This window comes from Myotis myotis, unplaced genomic scaffold, assembly GCF_014108235.1.
Source record: "Myotis myotis isolate mMyoMyo1 unplaced genomic scaffold, mMyoMyo1.p scaffold_m19_p_8, whole genome shotgun sequence".
Taxonomy (NCBI): domain Eukaryota; kingdom Metazoa; phylum Chordata; class Mammalia; order Chiroptera; family Vespertilionidae; genus Myotis; species Myotis myotis.
This window is the reverse complement of record NW_023416390.1, coordinates 9,710,502-9,733,868: the sequence shown is the minus strand read 5'-3', so window position 1 is coordinate 9,733,868 and position 23,367 is coordinate 9,710,502. Positions and strand designations below refer to the sequence as shown.

Genomic DNA, 23,367 nt, shown 5'->3' with positions numbered 1-23,367 from the left:
GTTTTGTTGGGAATATATTGTGTAGTTGGAGAAAAGAGTTTGGGGGATGGGAAAACAGGAAATGTCTGGGAAAGAGAACTCTTAGGGCTTGAGGAGCAAGGAAAATTGTAAGGTTTTAAGCCAAATGATTGAAGTTATACTGAATGTAATGATCTTTTAGGAGAGGATAAAATTCATCTAGTCCCAGCCCATCCATAACAAGTCCTATCTTCACTGTCTCACAGATCCCTCTGTTTCCATTTGCCTTGTTATGCATTTGTTACAATAATTCAGGCATAATGTGATAAAATTTCTTAATTATTTTTCTGTGTCTAATTTATCCTCTATTCTGAAATTTATCCTCTATTCTGACTCCAGATTTATTTCTCAAATGTCACTTTCCATTTAGAAACTTGTTCCCTGTTGGATCAAGTTCAGATTTCTTAATCTGAGCTAGTCAAATTTAAAGCTCCAAGTACTTTCCCATGTATTCCCACTGAAATTGGTCTGTACACTCCTGCCAAACTGGCTCTGGCTGCTTCTGTCTTTCCCTACCAGCTATCCCCATTCCCACTATCCAAATCTTTCCATCCTTGAGGAATTCACTCAAATCTTACTCCTATGTGAAGCCAGACCACTTCAGCTAGAAAAATGCTCTCCCCCTCTGTCTATGTACAGAACAGTTCTGTCCTAACACTCATAAATTCTTAATAAATCTGGTGGTGTTATCTTATTTTCTTAAATTTCTTTACATTATTAGATCTTAGGTCGAATGTTAATCATAGAGATTATTCGAGCTCTCCCCATTAGATCTTAGGTTTCTTACATCTTTAATCTCCTTAGGGCAGAGTCTATTGTACACTACTTTTTATTTCTTTTCAGTACTTTTAGTTTATTTCAAGAGGCATTGAAAGCTGTCTCATAAATAGCTGATTGACCAATTGTTCATTGAGGTAATTTTATTGAAATTTTTTAAATCACTGACCTGCTTTTTATTATGTAATGTTCTGACTTTATTCTTAGCTTTACCAGACTCACGTAACCTTAGGCATATCCTACTTGACTACCCCACCCTGTATTATGGTTTATTCCTGCTAAGAAAATGAGCATACAAAGTCTACTCATGGAATAGAGGTGGAACTAATTCATGTTGTAAAGATCAGAGAGGTCTTGGAAGCTTATCTATATATCTCTGTCAGTGGTTGCCAGACTTTGAGTTCTTTCTTTAGAAAGCTTTCTCACAAGTCATGAAGAAGGAAGGAATAGTTCAAATAAATTAGGGTCTAATTTAAAAGCGTTACACCATGTTGTGTAACAATGGAGTTGATAAATTATGCATGTTAATAGTGAAAGAATTCACCCACCAGTTCAGTTGATAGTTCAACAACAAATATTTATTGAGTTGCTGCTCCTGCCATTGTGTTGCCATTCTGATCAGCAAGGAGGAAAGGGAAAAGATAGCAGCTTCCCTTTCTCTTCCTGGAAGTAAATGGTAATATATGTTGTAAAAGAATTAAATTAGATGCTGCATTGTAAAATAAAGGTGGCAGAGGAGACTACTTTAGATATGGTAGACTTCTCTCTTAGTATGGCTTTTCAACTGAGTCCTGAAGGGTGAGAAGTAGTTGCCATGTAAAGAACAAGAGCGAAGAGTAGTCCAGGTCCAGTGAATAGTTACAAAGGCCCAGAGATAAGAGAGTGTGATGAGAAGTGAAAAGAAATGACAAAAGGTCTGTGTCTCTGTGGCTGAGTCTGAGCAAAGAGCAGAGTGTGGCAAGATGAGGGACAAGTAGGGGCAGACCTTGTAGACTGGGATTTTAAGTGTGGATTTTATTCTAGGTATTATGGGACCCCTTCATTTATTTTTGAAAGGAATTTAGTTTTAAAAAACATGATTCTTGTTGCCTTATGGAGAATAAGAGATTAACATGGAGTCCTAATAGGAACTTGGTTCACCTTAGGAATCTAAGAGTTGATGATGGCTTGAATTAGGATGAAAGCGGAGGGAATGAAGAGAAGTGGGTAAATTTGAGAGACATATATTGGTATTAGACTGCACAGAACTTGGTAATGGGTTGGATGTGGCAAGGTGAGAAAAAGGAGACATCTGTTCAGTGGATCAGTTTAGGGCAGTGGTCGGCAAACTGCGGCTCGCGAGCCACATGCGGCTTTTTGGCCCCTTGAGTGTGGCTCTTCCACAAAATACCACGCGCAGGCGTGCACGTACAGTGTGATTGAAACTTCGTGGCCCATGCGCAGAAGTCGGTATTTTATGGAAGTGCCACACTCAAGGGGCCAAAGAGCCGCGTGTAGCTCGCGAGCCGCAGTTTGCCAACCACTGGTTTAAGGGATCATAATCAGCCTTTGAGAAAATTGTTTGAAGCTCAGGAAAAAGTCTAGTTTAAGAGCCAGACTGGGAGTTATTAACAGAAAAGAGAGTCAACAGAGGAAAGCAGGGAGTAGTCAACAATATTGAACCAGAGATGACATAAGATAACAACTAAGAAGGTATGATTGGATTGGTTAGCAGGGACTTTTGGTGACTGAAGGGAAAGTGGTTTCAGGAAAAATCAGATTGTAGTGGGGTTGAGGTATGAATGAGAGATGGAGAAAAGAGAATGAGAGGAAATACCCTTTAAGGAAGCACGGCTGAGAACAGAGGGCAGTAGTTAGAGGGAGATTAGAGAAGGCAGGAATAGAGACTTTTAAGTAACGTATTTCATTATTTTTCAATCTGGTGGACATATACACATGTAGAAAAATTGAACGGTATATTAAGAAAAATAAGTTTCTCTCCCCCTTCTATCTTTCACCCAGTTCCTCTTCTAAGAGGATTGCTAATTTATACTCCCCTCAACAAGTGTGGAAGTGCATGATTGAGATTATGCTTGTACTTCATTCATAAAGTTTGGAGAGAATACTAGCTATAGATTTTGTGAATTTACTGGTGGGAGCAATGAGAGTAAGAGAAATAGAGAACAGATAGGGTTTCAGAGATTAGCAAGAATGGTGTGGTATGAGGTTGTCTCAGAAAAGGATGTTTAAGAGAATAATGGAGGGCATGCCTGTGGTGTGAGGACCAGGTTGATGGCCAAATCTGCAACAGCCCCATTCATATCATTTGTAATCTTTTCAGGAGAACTTAACTACTTCTTTACATTTAATAAAATGCTTGTCAACTTAGAAAATGGACTTTTCAAAAAGTCATCATGTACAGAAAGGTTTGGGGTCTAAGCACCAAAACTCTGCTTTCCGTTCTTACTGCTTTTAGTCATTGGCGTGTTGTGTGTGGTGCTTTGGGTTATCCAGGCCAGTGGTATAAATCTAAACAAAGGGAAGTTTGTTGGTTAAGAAAGAACACTCTCTGTCTGAAGGAAGAAAGGAAGAGGAGGAGGCTGGGAGCCAACTAAAATGTCTCTGAGATGGTACAACTGTTCCTAAAGCACATAATTTAACAACTTAAAAAGATTTTTTCCCATCTAGTCTCCTCTTTTTAGCTAGTACTAGGCTAAACACTGTTCTATTTTTAGTCATGAAAAACAAAAGACTGCAGATGTTAGCAATTGTGGGGTTTTTAAGTAGATATTTTCTCATTTCTTATTTAATATGAGACTTAATTTAAATGTAATTTATAAACAGTTGCAAATACTGTTAGTGGGAAACATGATAAAACTAAGTTGTGAGCCAAAAATTCACTTGTAGCTTTCCTATGAAATTGTCAGCCAGTTCTTTTTAGTTATTTGTAAGAAAAGTGGGCACTGTGTTATTGCTATAAAAATAATAAATCTCTCTTTTAACAGCAAACTCTTATACAGTTATTCATAAAGCAAAAACAATGTTTTCTTTCAACTGTTCACTCTTAGCTTAAGGTTTTTTGTGTGTGTTTTTTTCAAGGCAATTCATTTAGTTGATGTTGGACTGAAATGTACTAATAAGCAATTTTGTTCATTAAATTACTTCTATAATTCAGTGTATTGACATTTTATTTTTTTAAAATATATTTTATTGATTTTTCACAGAGAGGAAGGGAGAGGGATAGAAAGTTAGAAACATCGATGAGAGAGAAACATCCATCAGCTGCCTCCTGCACACCCCCTACTAGGGTGCCCGCATCCAAGGTACATGCCCTTGACTGGAATCAAACCTGGGACCCGTGAGTCCGCAGGCCGATGCTCTATCTACTGAGCCAAACCGGTCAGGGCTGTATTGACATTTTAAATCACTAAGCTTATAGTTAGGCATGTATTGCTAGCCTACCATGTGTCAGTTGCTTTAAGTTTTGGGCATGCAAACATAAGATAACTTCATTCAAGGGGCTCACAGTGAAGTGAGGAAGAAAGTGAGCACACAGTCTCTGGGAGCGAGCATTCAAGAGAGGAGTCTGTGAACACTGATTAAGGAACAAATCACAATGAAAAATTTTAAGATTCCTTAAACAACTTTGTCCATGTCTGTAACCTACTTTATATTTCTCTATGACAATTGACAGTAACGTTCTCACACAAGAGGAGGACTTACACTTTTCTTAGGAGACAGTGAAGAAAGGACAAAGCGTATTCATAGCCAGTCTAGGGAAAGGAACACCAGGTGAGAAAGCACTTGGCGGCGACTGGGCCAAAGGAAGAGAAGAAGCCAGCCAAATCCCTAGCGCTGCAGGGATGAAAGAAAGAGGTACCGAGGAACCAGCCAAGGGCAGGAAAACAGGTCCTAAGGTTTAGTCTCCTGCAGACACTTCTGGGTTCTCTGATAACCTGGTTATCTGGTTTCTCAGCTAACAGCAGATTAGAAAGGGGAGAGACACTGGCAACTGTAAAGTGTAATAGTTGATTGCCTTTACAATAAGGCAGAAAACCAAATTAGAAGTCGACTTAAAATCTCAAAAAAAAAATAGCAATTTGAGACCATTTAGTGTAGGAAGAAGGAGCTCTTTAAATCTTATAATCTTAGAGGCTATTACTACAGTCACTATAATACAGTAATTGCTTAGTCATAGTAATAACCCTGAGTCATCGCATTCTATCAGCCTTTTCTATCTCAGGACTTCTCCCCACAATAGCAGTTTGTTGGACTTTTTTTCATTACCATGTCTTAACTTTATTGGGAAACATCTTACTACCAATTTTTTTTAAATAAGAAAATTGTGGTGAGGGAGAGTATTAAAGATTTTGTAGTTTTTGCCAGTGTTTTTAAACACATTTCTCTAGGGAGTGGTTCTCAACCTGTGGGTTGCGACCACTTTGGCAGTCGAACGACCCTTTCACAGGGGTCACCTAAGACCATCCTGCATATCAGATATTTACATTATGATTCATAACAGTAGCAACATGACAGTTATGAAGTAGCAACAAAAATAATTTTATGGTTGGGTCACAACATGAGGAACTGTATTTACAGGGCCAGAAGGTTGAGAACCACTGCTCTAGGGAATGTTTGCAATATTAGTGTAACTGATGGACTTAATTGACGTAGCCCAATATATACACTCATATCTCTTTACTGAAACCCATGAGAGGACTATGTAGATTTTTGTAAATTAGGCTAAGAAAGCTTTCAATTTTCAAATGCTCTAACAACTTTATATTTTGTGTAGTGCCGTTTTTCTCTCTACTACAGATTGCATGGATGTAACTTGACTACAGATTGATTTATTCTCTTAGCAGATATTTATTGAATGCATGGCATTTGCAAGATAATGTATTACGATATAGGTGGACTTAATTTCTTGCAACAAAATTTTATTTTGATCTTCATCCCACTTATTTTTAGCAGCTCATAACAAGTGACAGAATTATTCCCAATTTACAGTAATAATATATCTGTATTATTTTCTCAATACTGTTGAATAGTTATTTAATGGCAAAATCAAATTCAGATTTGGAGTTGTCTTATTAAAGAAACATAATAAACATAAAAACACAGATCATTCTGTTTCTTTGTAAATACAGCCAACTTTGGGATCAGATGACTCATTTTTTTCTAAAAGCACAAAAGAACAAATTGGGGGCTTGTTTGCCCTTTATTTCTCTTCCAGTAATCAGTATGTATTTTTTACAAAATGGAGTGGAGAGCTAAGCCTGTTTTAGAAGGATCTCTGAGGCTTTTTCTTTTTTAAAAAAATATGTTATTGATTTTAGAGAGAGAGGAAGGAACAAGAGAGAGAAAGAGAGAGAGAGAGTGAGAAAGAGAGAGAGAGAAACGTCAAGTGGTCAAACTACACACATTCACAGTCCCCTACACTCCTTGTTTTTCCTCATAGCACTCAGAAGTGAGAGGCCCCAGCTCTGAGTTTGATTCTTGGCTCTTACCAGCTTGGCTCTTTTTAACCTGTGAGCTTAAGTTTTCTCTATCTATGAAACCTTAACAGTAATATCACATCTTGGGGTAGTTGTGAGGATGAGAGGGGATTATGTGCATAAAACAAAAACAGGCTTCACGGGAGAAGAATAAAGTCAATGCCTTGCACATAGTAAGTGCTCTGTCAGTGTTAGCTATTATTGGGAAAGACTGAATTTCGAGCAGAATTGAGAATCAATTTCTCTATCTTGTATTTTCCATTTGAAACAGAGCTCTTCTGTCTTTATATCAGTTGCTTACCATTATAAGCTGATCTCAGCAAACTTCTGTAGTGCTGGGTTCATTTGGTATATTCTGTAGTAAAGTCATGAATTTAACAAAGAGGTTTTGCTTTTTTGTTCTCAGTGTCAAAAGAACTCGTTTCTGCTCAGGAACTTTCACAGGACAGCGATGTCTGCTCTTCAGTTGTTCAGGTCTAGAAACAGAAGTTGTCTCAGTGTACTCTGTTGATCAGGCCTTGAGGAAAGTATACACCAAGCAGACCCACTAAGGCATGATGAGGAGGCCGGAGTGTCTGCTGTTTATACAGTGGAACTGTCAAGTGGACCACATGTTTTGGTTCCCATAGTATATTTTTCCCTTATAGGAAAATCTGTGTGAGAGACCAAGTTACCAGAAATTTTTTCCTGTGTGTGCATTTAGAGGTGGAGGACACTTGAAGCATAAGGTACAGTATGCTAAGGGAATGGGAGCGCAGGGCTGAGTTAGCAGTATGGGTTCCAAGAACCTCAGCAGATTAGAGCAGAGAATGAGGGCTGAGGTTGGAGGACCAGGTGGGAAACTATTGCCCTGGTCGGGGACAGAGAGAAGGACTTGGGTAAGGCCATAGCCATAGGCTTGGCGAATAAATGGACAGTAACTGGAAACTACATGGAAAGCAGGGATTGAGGAGAAGAAAGATGACTTTGGTTTTTGGCCCTGCTGATGATGTGAATTGATAATATTAGCTAATTAGTAAAGCAAGAAAAAACAGATTTAATGGGAGAAGGATAATGAGTTCAGTTTAGAATGTGATAAATTAATGGTATTATAGCCAAAACCGGTTTGGCTCAGTGGATAGAGTGTCGGCCTGCGGACTGAGGGGTCCCGGGTTTGATTCCGGTCAAGGGCGTGTGCCTGGGTTGCGGGCACATCCCCAGTGGGGGATGTGCGGGAGGCGGCTGATCCATGTTTCTCTCTCATCGATGTTTCTGACTCTCTGTCTCTCTCCCTTCCTCTCTATAAAAAATCAATAAAAAATATATTTAAAAAAAATTTTATGGTATTATAAGTTGATAGAGAGTTTCAGTTTAAAGTCAAAAAATGCCAATTTGGGCTGAAGATAGAGACTTGGGAGTAATTATCATATAATTAGAAATTAAGGCTGTTGAAGTAGATGAGATTTCTGAGGAAAGAGAGGGACCATGTTAAAAATCGCTGAAGAACTGGGGATACCAGCTACTAAAGGCAGGAGGAGGGATAGTGTTACTAAATTTCCCTAGCCACCTAGTTACTAAACCCAGCTAGCTCATTTGAGAATCTTAATTGTCTCCTGAGTTGCAGATAGCCAACAGAATTTTTATCTGTTTTTATTTGGTTCCTGAATTTCATTGGCAAACCAAAATCACATGTCATTTCTCCCTCAAAAGGTAACCTGATCATGAAGTCGTGTAATTGATTGTGACAAATGGTTTGGAAATCAATGAGTCTTATGTCCAAACCATAATATAATTTGAACATTTTTTTGCCTAGTAGAATTATGTTACTAAAATGGTTATAAATCTTAGATATGCAGAATTCTAGACTCATTCTAGAATTATATATGTTTATAAATATGTTTATATAATAAATATTCTACCCTGGCATCACTCCCATTTTAAGTTACACCCTGTTTCTGGCCACTTAAGATTGCATGTCCTGGTGCCACTGATTACTTTGTTGATCTGAAGAGCTATATTGGCTACAGTTTTTCTTTTGGCACCTTTTGGAAACATCAGCTTCTGAAGACTTTAAGTATTATAAGTTTAAAATAACTGAAAAATTTAGGATCATCCTAAGCCAGGAAAAAACAAGTTTACATTTGATTTTCAGAGGGGACAAAAAGAAATGAGGACACAGATTTTCTACCTATTCCTGAAATATTTCTGTTTTTTAAATTTGTATTTATTTTATTGCTGTGTAAAATGCTGCTTGGAGGGATCTCCTTAGCTATTTGATTTGAAGATAAGTCGTGAAGTGCAGATTACATAGTAAATACTCTTAAGTCTGCCAGCATGATTATATTTGTTCAGTTTCTTAATCTGTGAAGTGTCTGTAGGTTTTCAGGTAATGGTGTCTCTTGATTTAATTTACAACCTAAAATTTGTCAGTCAGCATTGAAAAAAACACTTTCTAATTTGGTGGGGAAGAATTTTTTTGGTTGCAGAAGTATAGTACATATTTTAGTACCCACAGAATCTATTATATAAAATGCCTCAAGACATTACCCCCTCCACTGCATTTTTGGTTAAGAGAACAGGAAACCCACAAACTATAATACCACTTACTCTGCATTATCAATTTTGAAGACTTATAATTGTGTTTTTTCCTTTTTTTAAAACCAGTACTTTAGTCAAAATGACATAATTTCCTATGTTGGAAAAGATTTAAAAATATAACAGCTATGATGATTTTATTAATATTCTGAAATATAAATTCTTAACAGCAACTGCTCTTGTGAGCAAATATTTTAATATTCCAGTAACCCAAGTATCAGCTGAGTGTCTGGATTTTAAGTGCTAAATAGTTGTTTTGAACCTTGAGTTTCATGTTATAGGGAAGCCAAAACTCTCCCTAGATTTCTGCAAATTCCTGGTGTTCTTGTGGCCTCTGAGCTACTGCCATCTGGATGGGACGTCTTTCCAGAGAAAGAGAGAACAGTCATTTCCCTAGTCTTATGCAGAGGAGTTCGCTTTCCTGTCGATGCTGCAAGAACTCACCTTGCACCATAGCGGGCTTTACCAAACAGAACCATTTCTTTCCTCAGAGGAGCTCTGCTGTCCTGTGTTAAGATGATGATGTAATATTCAAGTAAATATTTCCTCCATTTATCAAACTTCCATATATTTAAATAGTTCATACTAAACTCAGTCTCTGTTCTTCAGAAGTTATAAGAAAATCCTATCTTAAAAGCTTTTGCAATGTTAGAATTGAATATACTATATAGCTCTTTGTAGCTCTTTTATATATATATATATATATATATATATATATATACACACACATATATATGTATATATATATACACATACATACATACATACATATATTTGTATGTATTTTTTTATTGATTTCAGAGAGCAAAGGAATAGGAAAGAGAGATAGAAACATCAACGATGAGAGAGAAACATGGATCATCTCCCTCCTGCACACCCCGCACTGGGGACCGAGCCCGCAACCCAGGCATGTGCCCTGGACCAGAATCGAACCCCAGACTTTTCAGTCCACAGGCTGATGCTCTGCCCACTGAGCCAAACTAGCTAGGGCTTTGTAACTCTTTTGTCAGGTAGTACAGAGAAGATAGTGCTGTCTTCTACCCTTTTGAGGTTTGCATTTAGTATTTTTGAGCTATTTTCTATCCTGTTTCCTTTTACTTAAGCTACCATATGACATCACTAAATTATTTTTGACTACCAAATAATAATGTGCTTTGTTTTTTTATTTATTTTTTCAATCTTTATGTGCTTTGTTTTTTTATTTATTTTTTCAATCTTTATGTGCTTTGTTTTTTATATTGCTAAGCCAGTCATCTTTTATAGAAATGAGTGAAAAGCAAAAGATGAAATTCCTCTCCAAAAGTAGTTTTAAAAGATGTTGATATTTCTTATTTGGCTATTTATAATATTTTCCATAAGAGTTTGGTGTTGTGATGCAAAAATACCATGATTTAAGGTATAAACCAGAGGTCAGCAAATTATATCCCGTGGGCCAAATCCAGCCAATTCTGTAAGCTAAGAATGTTTTTTACATTTTTAAAGGGTTGAAAAAAAAAAGGGGGGGGGGCAGCAGAAGCCTTATATGGCTGCAAAGCCTTAAATATTAACTACCCATTTTTTACAAAAAAATTTGCTAAACCCTTGTTATATGGATTCTTGAGTTTTGAAGTGGATGAATAACCCGTTCATTTTTAGAAAGTCCCTGATGGAAAGTATCAGTGATTATATAATTGTATATTCTAAATATTGTGTAATTCAGAAATGAATTACTTTAAAATGATGGCATATATTGATAATAAGTTGACATGGAAAGATAAATGAGTAGGCTGCTAAACAGCATGTTAATATTCTACTTCCCAGTGAAAGCTGTTAAGAGATTACAGTTAGCTTTCATTTATTCTTCATTTTTTTATCTGCCATATTATACTGCCAGCGTTTTTTTTGAATGAACATATTACTTTATTTATTTATAGTGAAAAACAGAGGTGCACATGTTTGTGTTGTGTTAATGTGTTTTGAAGAGAGAAACTGAATGGAAATTTCCAGTGTAGCTTGTGACTGATTTTCATCTGATGAGAATCAGAGGTTTGTTTATTTAAAGAATGTAGTTTTTTTGTTTTTTTTTCTTCTTTTTTTATTATTAGTTAAGGTATTACAAATGTGTCCTCATCCCCCCCCCCATTAACCCCTAACCTCCCCCCCTTAAGGAATGTAGTTTATATGCACCACTTTTAAACTCTTGTCATCTTTGAACTTAAAACACTTTTTCCTTCAAAGCTTTTATCAGATAACCAAACACCTGAAAATGTCAACACTGAGCCTTCATCACACTTGTTTTTTGTTTTCTTTTCTTTTTTTATCATTTCCTTAGTTGAAATCTAATTATACTGCTTTAGAGCAGCTAGGTAGTAATATAAAAGCAACATGGCCTTTTAAGAAATTGTCAAGAACTGTGTCCACGTAGTTTGCATCGCCAAGATTGCTAGTTCTGCATAGATTGTCTCCAGCAAATGTTTTCGTGTCCAGGTTCATGTTCAGACTTTATGGATTGAAGAGATGCAGTAATAATTATATGGCAAGTAGCCTACTAAAAGAACAGTAGGATTTCCATATGTTTTAAGAATTTCCCTTTTATCCCCATACCTTCCTCCAAATTCTCCTTATTTTCTTTCCCCTAAGGCAAGCATTTTCATATGTTTATAAATATAATGCAAAAAAAATGAATTAATGTAAATGGCATTGTGGTATCTCTCTCATTTTGCTTCTTGCATTATTCGCTCGGCACTGTATTTGTAGTGCTTTGGTGCTCTGTAGTGTGTATCCACCACATTTTGCCTGTCTACTCTCCAGGGAGTAGGCCCTCACCTTACTATCACAAACAGCAGTGCAGGAGATTATCTCGGAATTGTCTCTTTATGGGCTGATAAGAGAATTTCTTTGGGATACAGTAAACCCAGGAGCACAATTGCTGAGTCTTAGGTTACACATGTACTTCATTTGACTACATAGTGCCTGATGGTTTCTTTGAATGGCTGCACTGGTCTGCATTCCCACCAAGGGCTTTTTATTTGGGGACATTTTTATGAGTTTGTCCAAGACCAATAGTTAGTGACAGGAAAGGATTACCATAGGTAAGAATAATTGTCAGACTCCCAAATTATTGCTAAGTGGCAGCTCCAGATGAGATATACAGCTATGCTTTTTATAAGCTCATGTGCTCTTTGAGAGCTAACTTAATAATGTGGAAAAGTAGGAGCTGATTTTGTAATTTATGAACTTTCTAAATTAGCAGAGGGACAAAGTATGCTTGAGACCAAGGGATTCAGCTCTGCTGATCACCAACAAATGGTCATTTTCAACTCAGCCCTTATTGCTATTGATAGTATGTTTATTTTATATGTGTTTGGTTCTGAGGTAGTTTATAAATATTGCAAACCTTATTTTCTCTCTAAAAGCAGAGCTATGATAAATTGATTTATACAAAAGTAGAGCCCTGACCGGTTTGGCTCAGTGGATAGAGCATCAGCCTGCAGACTGAAGGGTCCCAGGTTCGATTCCAGTCATGGGCATGTACCTTGGTTGCGGGCACATCCCCATTGGGGAGTGTGCAAGAGGCAGCTGATCGATGTTTCTCACTTTCTATCCCTCTCCCTTCTTCTCTGTAAAAAATCAATAAAATATATTTTTTTTTAAAAAAAGTAGAAATAGTGTAAAAAATGAAAGTGGGAAAATTATACATGTTAAATAAATGATTGGACATAAGAATGATTATGAAGAAGAGTTCCACAGTGTGTGAGACATATGTATCTGTGCAATTGACAACTGGCCAACGATGAAGAAATGTGGATGTCTGAAATGTTTTAAACTAAGGATCATAGTTAAAGTGGGATGTCTATTTTAGTTAAAGGTTGATACAGGTTAGAATTAGGCATTCAAGAACTTAAAGGCTAAGCATGGTGAATGAAGTGCGACTGGAAATTTATCAAAAACCACAGATGGCACCATGGGTTCGATGCCTTTCCTAATCTGCAGGTGTGGATTCCTTAGCTGCCAGAGGTTCCCTCCCTCCTCCTGTTGGTAGAGATTGTGGCAGGGAGGGGTTGCCCACCTCAGCAAACGTTCATTTTAAACATAACAGGGCAGGGTTTCTTTAATGTTCAAAATATCAGCTAGGAGGAAATGTGGACCCTGAAAGCCTAAATCTCACTCATGGTTTTGGACTTTTAAACTAAGTGGACTTAACTACCTTTTGGAATCCAACCTTTTTGTAAGTAGAACTGCCTCCATATATTTCATATTCTGAAAACCCTACTGATCTTTAACTTAAATAGCACTAAAAAGGAGGAACAAAATATTTGCTGGGCACAAATCCTATTTCCTCAGGGTGAGCTTTACAATTGCTGGTAAAATGTAGCCAGTGGGATATACTGTAGCACATCAGTACCCCTGGACTTGGTGTTGGTGTGTGGTCTCTGCCTTCCTCAGCTCTGCTGCTCACTGTCCAGGTTGGATTTTGGTGAGGGTTCCCCTTCCCCCCCAAACCCTCCTTTTCTTTTAGCTCCTAGCACTAAAGTCATCAAATAGTCTTTTGTGGTTCAGTGTCTGGTTTTAAAATGATTGTGGGTTTTTTGATATCGTTGATGTAACCAGATACATTAAAATTAGTGAGTCTCTGTCAAAATCTATTATTTAATGTAGGGACAATGTACACTTATTTCTTAAATTACACAATTGATCCTTTGTCTGGATTAGGGCTGCCACTGCCTGAAAAAGCTGCTGCTGAAACTGGTGATGGGCACTGTTACTACTTCTGAGTGCTGATCAACAGCTAACATGTATCTTAAATTAATCCCCAAAGTATTATTTGTACAATAAAAATTTTAAATATATTTCTACTTTAAGTGATTCATTAAATCATTATATTTACTATACTTTTGTCTGCACTTCTGTCAAGAGGAAGTTTCCCAGAATTTATTTTAGCCTTTCTGTAAGCCTGTTCTGACTGGAGTATCCTGTGTTAAGGAAGTAGCAATATTTTTTAAGGCACAGGACCTATATTTAGGCACTCATTGTTGACCATTAGTTTCCATGGCTAGGCTAAATTAAGTCAGTAACCATGTTGTTTTCTGCCAGCAATATTTGTATCAAGGCCATGATTTGCTTGTTCTTTTTTAAGTCTCCTTCTTATTAAAATTTGGCTATTTTATTTTCTCCTCAATGTTCATGAATTACAAAAGCTGGCTTCTTGTTAATAATGCATATGCTTGATTGTTTTTTAAAAAAGCAGCAAAATTGTTCCTAAAAAGTGTGAGCAGAGATCCAGCATAGAGAGTAGATGGTACTCAAGGAAATACTTAGAATATGCGTGTACAAACTAGGAAGGGCACTGAAGGGTGTTGTTTGGCTTGTCAAAGTTCAGTTTTACTACATTTAGCACTCTGATTTTGCATGCTTTCTCTTTATTTAAGCATCAGAGAAGTAGAAAGAAAAAGGATTAATGGCACTAAATATCACTTGTCAGAAGGCAGGAATTAAATGTGACTTTTGATGTTGAGGGAAGATGCATTAAGGAGTCAGGAATAGGGTTTACATTGTGCTTAACTTCGAGTAAGGTACAGAACTAATAATAATGATGACAAATAGTACTAATTGGTGCTAATAGAACTAAAACTAATATTTGCATCATATTTACTGTATTCTAAAGTATTGTTTTAAGAGCTTTACATGTTTAACTCATGTAATTCCCTCATGGACCCTGAGGTAGGTGCTATTATTTTTCCCTCTCAACGCACTTAATCCTCATAGCAACCCCATTAAGTAGACCCTGTTATTAGACCCATTTTATAGGTGAAGAAATGAGGTTAAGTAATTTATCCAAGATCCTACAACTAGTAAGTGAAGCTGGAATTCAGATATAGGCAATCTAGTTCCAGAATTCATGTTCTTAACTACTGTGGTAGACTAGGGGTCCTCAAACTTTTTAAACAGGGGGCCAGTTCACTGTCCCTCAGACCGTTGGAGGGCCAGACTATAGTTTTAAAAAAAAATATGAACAAATTCCTGTGTACACTGCACATACCTTATTTTGAAGTAAAAAAACAAACCGAACAAATACAATATTTGTATTTGCATGTGGCCCACGGGCCGTAGTTTGAGGACCCCTGGTGGTAGACTAAGTAATGGCCCTCAAAGATATCCAGATCCTATTGCCTGGAACCTGTGACTGTTATCTTATACTGGAGGCCTGGTGCATGAATTCGTGCACTGGTGGGTTCCAGCCGGCCCGCCCCCATGGGCGCCAATCGGGGGCAGGGCTGCCCGGGGCAAGGGGTCGTTCTGCCATTTGGTTGCTGGGCTTTTATTATATAGGATGATTAAAGAGATTTTGCAGAAGAGACTAAAATAAGAATTTGGGAGATGGGGAGATTATCCTGGATTATTCCACTCCATTTAAATGTAATCACAGTTGCCCTTGTAAGAGGGAGATAAAGGGAGACTTGGCAGAAGGTGGTGATGGGACATAGAAACAGATTTGAAGATGGAGGAAGGGGTTGTAAGCCAAGGAATGTAGGTCTAAAAGCTAGAAAAGACAAGGATTCTCCCCTAGAGCTTCCAGAGGAAGCACAGCCCTGATTTTGGTCCATTGAAATCATTTCATCCTTTGGCATCCAGCAGTGTAAGATAATAAATTGACTTTGTTTTAAGCCACTAAACTTGTAATTTGTTGTAGTAATAACAGGAAACGAATACAGCCACTATACTATGGATAATGGTACCAGTTATAGTTAAGACTTTTATTATAAGCAGCCCTTCCTCACAATCCATGAAGAAATAATCTCCCTTAATAGCCCTGTTTTATGACACTTGTCTCTTTATAGTACATTTTCTCAGTTCTTATCTCTTTATGAAGATTATTCAGATGTAATCTTTAGACTACATCTGTTCTATACACAAACAGGGTAGCCATTATGGGCTTAGAGTTGGCTGTTGAGCCAGAAACTTAAGAAATATTGAAATGGAGTTTGTATCTGCTTCCAATAAACTATGTTTTTTATTAAAGTAAAAAAGAATAAATATTAGGCTGAAGACAGCATCTTTTCTTCAGGCCCAAGCAAAAGGCGGAAACTAAAGGCAACAAGCATTTTAGTCCTCATACCTGACCCTCCCTATAAAGAGTAGTTAATTATAACTCCTATCTTGACAATGAGAAACTGTTAGATAATGTGCTCAGAGTCAGAAAACCAGGCTTGAAAATTCAGGCTTGTCTAATGCCAAGTTATAGACATTATTCTGTACTCACTGTTGCTGCTCCAAACTAGACCTACTGAGGAGCTCAGATCTAGACCAGAGCATATCCAGCGGGTTTATTTAGTACTAGAGAGTCACCAGGAAGAACACATCATTTCCAGATCATCCCTGACTTGCTCCATAGTCTGCAGGTTGGGTAGGTTCTTGGATTGCCCTGGAGGTCTAGATTCCTCCTGCTTGACTCGGGAGATGGACTTAGTTCTGTGTTCAACTTGGTTTTCTCTATTCTTGTTTGCAGAAGTTAAGACCAAACCCTTAACAAAACCCCCAAAACTGATTAAGATGCAATTCTCTTGTATGACCAGGGATCAGACCTACAACCTTGACATATTGGGTCAATGCTGTAATCAACTAGGGCATCTTACTTATATGTGGAATCTAATAAAAAAATAAACTGATGAACAAAATAGAACCAGAGGCATGGATACATGAAAGAGACTGACAGAGGGCAGAGGGGAGGAGGGTTGTGGGGGACTGGATGAAAGAAGCAAAGAGATTAGCCAAAGAACATATAGACATAGCCCATGGACACAGACAACAGTGTGGTGATAGCTAGAGGGAGAGGGGTGGGGGCTGAATGAAGGTGGGTAAATGAGGATGCATATAGAGGACATCTGTAATAGTATCAACAATTTTAAAAAGCAATTCTTTTTTAATATATTTTTTATTGATTTCAGAGAGGAAGGGAGAGGGAGAGAGAGATAGAAACATCTGTGATGAGAGAGAATCATTGATTGGCTGCCTCCTGCATGCCCCCTACTGGGGATCAAGCCTGCAACCCAGGCATGTGCCCTTGACCGGAATCAAACCAGGGACTCTTCAGTCCATAGGCCGATGTTCTATGCACTGAGCCAAACCAGCTAGGGCAAGAAGCAATTCTTTAAAACAAAGATCTGGAATCCATAGTTGAAACTTGAGGATTTTTGTGTGGGAGTGTTCCTGTGTGATATATGTAAAAAAAAATTTTTTGAAAAAATAGGAATGGTAATGTAAATATAAGATTAAACCAGCTGGCATGTAACAGTGTTCAGCAGAGGTTCTCAAGGTTAGTGTTAAATTTTCACAATGGTTTTTGGTTAAAATATGATTAAGAACCACAGTTCTATTTAAGAACCATTTGGACCAGTATGAAGGACACTTCGCCTTTATCCTCTCCCATTTCATCTTCTCCCTTTCTCCTTCCCCTCTCTTCTTCACAAGCAAATTTGTGACATTACTTTTTTAACAATGCTTTCTTAGAAATTGAAAATAATTTTAATATACTTGTAGGTGTAAAAAGTAGAAGTCTGTTCTTTAGTTTATTGGGATTTTTCTAGAAGTAGTGATATAATTGCAAGTATCTAAATGTAGGGGGGAACCCTGTTTAAGAAGTTGATGTAGGAAATAATTGATTTAGACAGATGTTTATTTGATGCCTGAATAATAGTACTATTAAATCAGGGATTGGCAAACTTTTTCTGCAAAGAATCAGGTAGTAAATATTATACAAAGCATATGACAAAGTATTATCTGGCCCAGAATGTCAACAGTGCCACGGTTGAGAAACACTGTTGTATATTATTCTATTTTATCTCCTTTGTTGGTTTATTATCTGTAATTCTTGAGTCATTTTATTGGTTGCTTTAGGATTTATAGTACACATCTTTAACTTATCACAGTTTACCTTTAAGCAATATGTTACTATTTCCATGTAATATAAAAGCTTTACAACAGTATATTTCCATTTTTCTCCTCTGGCCTTTGTACAATTGTTGTAGTACATTTTACATCTACATATATTATAGATCCCACAATATATTATTATTTTACTTTAAACAGTCAATTATTTTTAAAAAATTTAATAGTTTTATTGACTATAATTAACATATTTCAAGTGTACAATGTGGTAAGTTTTGACATAGGTATACACTTGTGGAACCATCACCACAATCAAAATAATAAATATATTCATCATCTCCAAAATGTTTCCCCTACCCCTTGGTAATCCCTCCTCCAAACCCAGGCAGCCACTGATCTGCTTTCTGTCATTATAGATAAGTTTACATTTTCTAGAATTTTATATAAATGGAATTATAAACTACGTACTCTTTTTCTGTCTTACTTCTCATCCAGGGTAATTATTTTGAGATGTATCCATGTTGTAGGCATCATTAGGAAAGCATTCTTAATGCCAGACATTGTATTGCAGGTAATTGGACTGCTGCTGTTAGCGAGCATGCTGAATGTCAGAGTCATTTGTTTTGTTCTTTGTTTTAGGTCATGACTGTCAAGGTATGATAATCACCTGAGAGCGAGCACTCATTGCTGCAGATGTCATTTGTCCATCGGGAAATATCCATACAACCAGATCCATTTTTTTATTGAATGGCTTGATGGATTTCCTTTACTCTAATTCATACCAAAGCTGTCCTTCTCAACCAAAGCAAGAAAGGATCCTGCATGAATCAGTCCCAGAATGCCATTTTTACATCACCAATGGGTGAAGAAAACCTCATGAATAACAATCACAGAGACTCGGAGAGCATCACTGGTGAGTGCAGTTTAATAAATATTGAAGGGTGTTGCTTACAGGATAAAATGCAGATGCCTTAATCCAGTGTATAAGATCACTGTAATGAAATGGAGGATGACTGAATTAATTCTCTCATCCCATAGTCTCCTATCATATTATCAAAATCTGCCTTGTGTGCCTTTACTTGTCTGTGTCTGACGCCCCCTACCATGTGACAGTCAGCAGGAACTGTCATACTAGTCTTCCTACTCCCAAAGGGCAAGGACAAAGATGCTTGTATTTGTATATCCTGCAAGCACCCAACAAAGATACCTGGCACGTAAGAGACACTCAGGACAGACAGAGTGTACAAACACAGGTGAAGACCTACCAGCCCTCTTTTGCAAGACTAAATACAAAAACTGAACACCCAACGTTTTTTCTAAACTTTGGTTCTAAATCTCATTGGTCCACAAAACCTGACCTGTGCAGCTATTTCTAAAGTTACTTCACTTTAGTTATATTTATGTTTGCTGAAAATGTATTTTATTTTTTTAACTTTGTATGGTAATTTTTTCTTCTAAAATACGTTTTTATTGATTTCAGAGTGGAAGGGAGAGAGAGATAGAAACATCAGTGATGAGAGAGAATTATTGATTGGCTGCCTCCTGCATGCCCCACACAGGGGATGGAGCCCACAACCTGGGCATGTGCCCTTGACTGGAATCAAACCTGGGACCCTTGAGTCCACAGGCCAACATTCTATCCACTGAGCCAAACCAGTTAGGGCTGTACGGTAATTTTTAAAAATTTATCTTTATTGTTGAAAGTATTACAGATGTCCCCTTTGTTTGTTTGTGGTTTTTCTCCCCCCGCCCCCCCCCCCTCCATTGGCTCCCTTCACCCCCAGCCGCCCCTCCTAGGCCTTTACCACTCTGTTGTCTGTGCCCCTGGGCTATGCATATATGTATATAAGTTCCCCATTAGTTAATCACTTCCCACTCACCCCTAACTTCCCTCTGAAATTCGTCAGTCTGTTCCATGCTTCTGTGTCTCTGGATCTATTTTGTTCATCAGTTTATTTTATTCATTAGATTCCACATATGAGTGAGATCATGTGATACTTATCTTTCTCTTACTGGCTTAATTCACTTAGCACTCCTCTTCCTGCAAAGTATTATAATGACAACCGGTAGGATATATATTTGTGGCAGGAAAATTTTGGATAATCACATGGAATTCATAGAAATAGAATTTGATGTAGTTTAGGGCTCATTTAAGAGATCTGCTAAGAGCTCCTTTAGAACCATATTTAAGGTTTTAAATGTACCTCATCTTTGTGATTATGAAGTGCCGGAAGCCGGTCCGTCCTTGCTGCTTGACACAGTCGCTGCAGGGAAGAAACATCTGCACAGCATATGTTTCAAGGGACCTGGCGTTATATGGCATACTGTTTTTAATATGTTTGCTCACCTTCTTGGCGCTATGTGTTTTAACCAAGGTCACCTCTCCGAGAAAGGTTGTTTCCCCAGGTAGGGATTTTTCCCTGAAGTTAGGGAGGGAATAAAACCTCTTAACTAAATGCCAGGCGGGTAGTTAATCACTTTAACTACAAACAATCACCTTTAAGATACATAATCTTTACTCCCTGGAATGGAGATAAGAAACACCCTAACCTTTGGAATAGAGATTGATAGGATTGGAATCAACTGGTATAAATACAGATGTAACAAGACAATAAAAGACAGAGATCCTGGCTAGGCTGCTGATCAACTGAACGCTTTCTCCGTGTCATTCCTTCTTCACTGACTCCATCCACACCTCTGGGGATCCCTGGACCTGCTGGGGTTGGACCCCAACAATGAAGCCACAGCATATACTTCTAGGTGCATAGGGTTGTCTAATATTGTCAGCCTTCTTGTAATTGATTTATTAAATTGTTATTGTTAAGTTAAGGTCAAGTAGTAGAAATTTACTCTCTTAGGGTGTTATTTTACTTTGTTGTTATTTGCCAGAGTTAGGACATGTTTCTTTATATAACCCACAAAGGAAATACTAGATCTCTTAAAAAAGTGAGGGGGTTGGTGTGACATCCTGTATTTTCTCTATGTTAAGCCCTAGTATTTTAAGCATGTTACAAGGGATAACTTTCCTTTTCTTGTAAATGGCTAAATTTGAAAGGTGTTAAATGATGGGCAGTGTTTGGGACAGAAAGCCAGGAACAAGCACGCAAAGGCAGAGAAGCCCAGGTGAGTTCAGAGATATGAATGACGCGGGGGAGTTAGGGTGTGCAGGTGAGAGTAGTGATGTGAAAGGTATTTAGGAAGTTCAGTGTACCACATATTTCAAATAAAAATGAAGTACTTAGTCCAGAACCAGTGCAAGAACACTGTGCTGGAATGTTAACGTAACAGTTAATATTTAACCAGTAAGTGTTAATTTTTTTTTATATCTAGCTGATTTTTCCAGATTTTAAGGAATCCTCCCACAGAGTTTAAATTCTTTTACTAAAGAGGATACAGTTTTATTTCTTTAGAACCACTTTCTGCTAGTTGTTTTGTGCTGCTGCCTTTAAGCCTATACATTTTTGAGATCAGATCTCTTTTAACCAGCACTAACTAGATTGACAAGGAGGAAATAATAAATTTGTCTAAATTTATTTTAAAGTTTAAAAACATAGGCACTGCAATATATTTTTACATATTTGTGGTATTATTTTTACTGTAGAAGTTCTCATGTTAAAGTAGCCCAGAGAAAGACCAACTATAGTACTAGGATATATTAGTAAAAATTAGTGGAGAAATTATCTTGGCTAATATATACTTTCACAAAATGAATTTCACTGAATTTTTTCTGTAGCCTAGTAATTGAAATATATTGGATTCATTTACATGAACTCTCTTCTTTAGATGTCTGCTCCAATGAGGATCTCCCTGAAGTTGAGCTGGTGAATCTGCTGGAAGAACAGCTACCCCAGTATAGACTAAAAGTGGACTCTCTCTTTCTATATGAAAATCAAGACTGGACTCGGTCCCCACACCGGCAGCATCATGCATCCGGCGCCCTCTCTCCAGTCCTTGCTGAAGAGACTTTTCGATATATGGGTGAGTATTTTTTTATCCTTTTAGAGTTTGTCCATTGAAGTAATTATCATGAGTATCTTGGTATTGGCTTTTAAAACATTTGACAACTATAGCCATTGTTTGGCGATGATTCTATGTGTTATGTCTGAATACAAAAAGTTTGTCACTCTTACGGCTCTGAGTGTCCAAGGTTGCAAGCATATCCAGATGTTCCCATTTCTTCCATCTTTTATTTGATATTTTCTCACACTGAGTAGAAAGGGAACTTTTTAAAAAGTAGTGAAATCATTTAAAATTTAATATTCCTTTATGTCTCTTGACACTTAACTGTCCCAATAGTTTGATCTCCTAAGCCATCAACTTTTTTACTCTTATCTTCCCTATTAAACACAGTCAAAGGAACTATGTCAGTCTTTTTTCTTTTAATTTTTTTTTAAATATATTTTTTATTGATTTTTCACAGAGAGGAAGGGAGAGAGATAGAAAGTTAGAAACATTGATGAGAGAGAAACATCGATCAGCTGCCTCCTGCACATCTCCCACTGGGGATGTACCCGCAACCCAGGTACATGCCCTTGACCGGAATCGAACCTGGGACCTTTCAGTCCGCAGGCTGACGCTCTATCCACTGAGCCAAACCGGTTTTGGCAGAACTATGTCAGTCTTTAAGAAGCATAGTTCTTGGACACATACGTGGTTTTAATAATGACAAGGAAAAATAAGTGCACATTACGTAGTAATCTTCATTATTTACTTAAGAATTCATAGAGAATATTTGTGAAAGGCTAAACCAGATTGTTCTGAAAGTAAGTCTGTTTTACACCAAACTCTTAGATATGACAAAATTAAATAGAATATATTTTTTTAACTAAAGTATGGAGATCTTTTTGCTTTTCACCTAATTCTAAAGATCTACATTCAGGCTGTGCTTACTTTTTCCTTATTCCCTATAGAAATTTTGTTTATATAATAGCTGTTATAATCCTCCCATATAATAAAAGGCTAATATGCAAATTGTCCCCTAAGGCGGGAGTTCAGCTGACCAGGAGTTCAACCAGGGGGCAAGACCAGCCAGCCAATCTCCTATGTCCCCTCCCCCTGGCCAGCCCACCGGAACCCCACCCACACATGAATTTGTGCACCAGGCCTCTAATATATAATAAAAGTCTATAGGTTCCACGTTATGTTTGTGAAATATTTTTTATTTGAATTAGATATGAGGTTACGTTAGATCCTAGACATTTTCCTAGTCCATGCTTCTGTGTTTTTAAAGATTGTGGCTGGAGAATGATGGTTGTGAAATACTCGTTTTCATAGTAATCATTAACTTGCTTTTAATAGTAGTTTCCTGGAACAAGGTTACTCACTGCTCAGAAAGAATTCTAAACATTTTTTAAACTTGAATTGGAATATCAAGAAACTCAGATAAGACTGTATTTCTGTCCCCAATAATTTTTTTAAATAGTTGAATATTAAACAAGGCTCTTACGGTTTTTCTAACTTTCTAGTTTAAGAAGTGGCTTGCTTGAGATTTTCTAGAAAATGCTTTTTTAAAGGAACACTATTTTTTATTTCTATTTCCCTTTGTTCCATGAGTTTTTTGATTTGTGAGAAGAAAATTTCAAACTGAAATTTCATCATGATAAATTTAGTTTGTCATTATTTTGATAAAATGGCACAGAAAGTATCCCTTAGTTTA

At 37.3% G+C, this 23,367-nt stretch overlaps 1 protein-coding gene across 5 annotated transcripts in view; it reads left to right on the top strand.

The window, feature by feature from the left end:
• TRAK2 (trafficking kinesin protein 2) overlaps positions 1-23,367 on the top strand; it is a 57,904-nt gene that overhangs the window by 5,640 nt on the left and 28,897 nt on the right. For 2 of the 5 annotated variants that reach the window (XM_036320054.1, XM_036320055.1), the window contains 2 exons: positions 18,351-18,624; positions 21,495-21,689. In XM_036320054.1, the coding sequence (XP_036175947.1) occupies positions 18,534-18,624; positions 21,495-21,689 (286 nt within the window). In that variant the 5' untranslated portion in view covers positions 18,351-18,533. Of the gene's footprint in view, positions 1-6,703; positions 7,001-12,922; positions 13,054-18,350; positions 18,625-20,766; positions 20,835-21,494; positions 21,690-23,367 lie in introns of those variants that run through there. The other 3 variants (XM_036320057.1, XM_036320056.1, XM_036320053.1) reach the window with 3 other exon arrangements.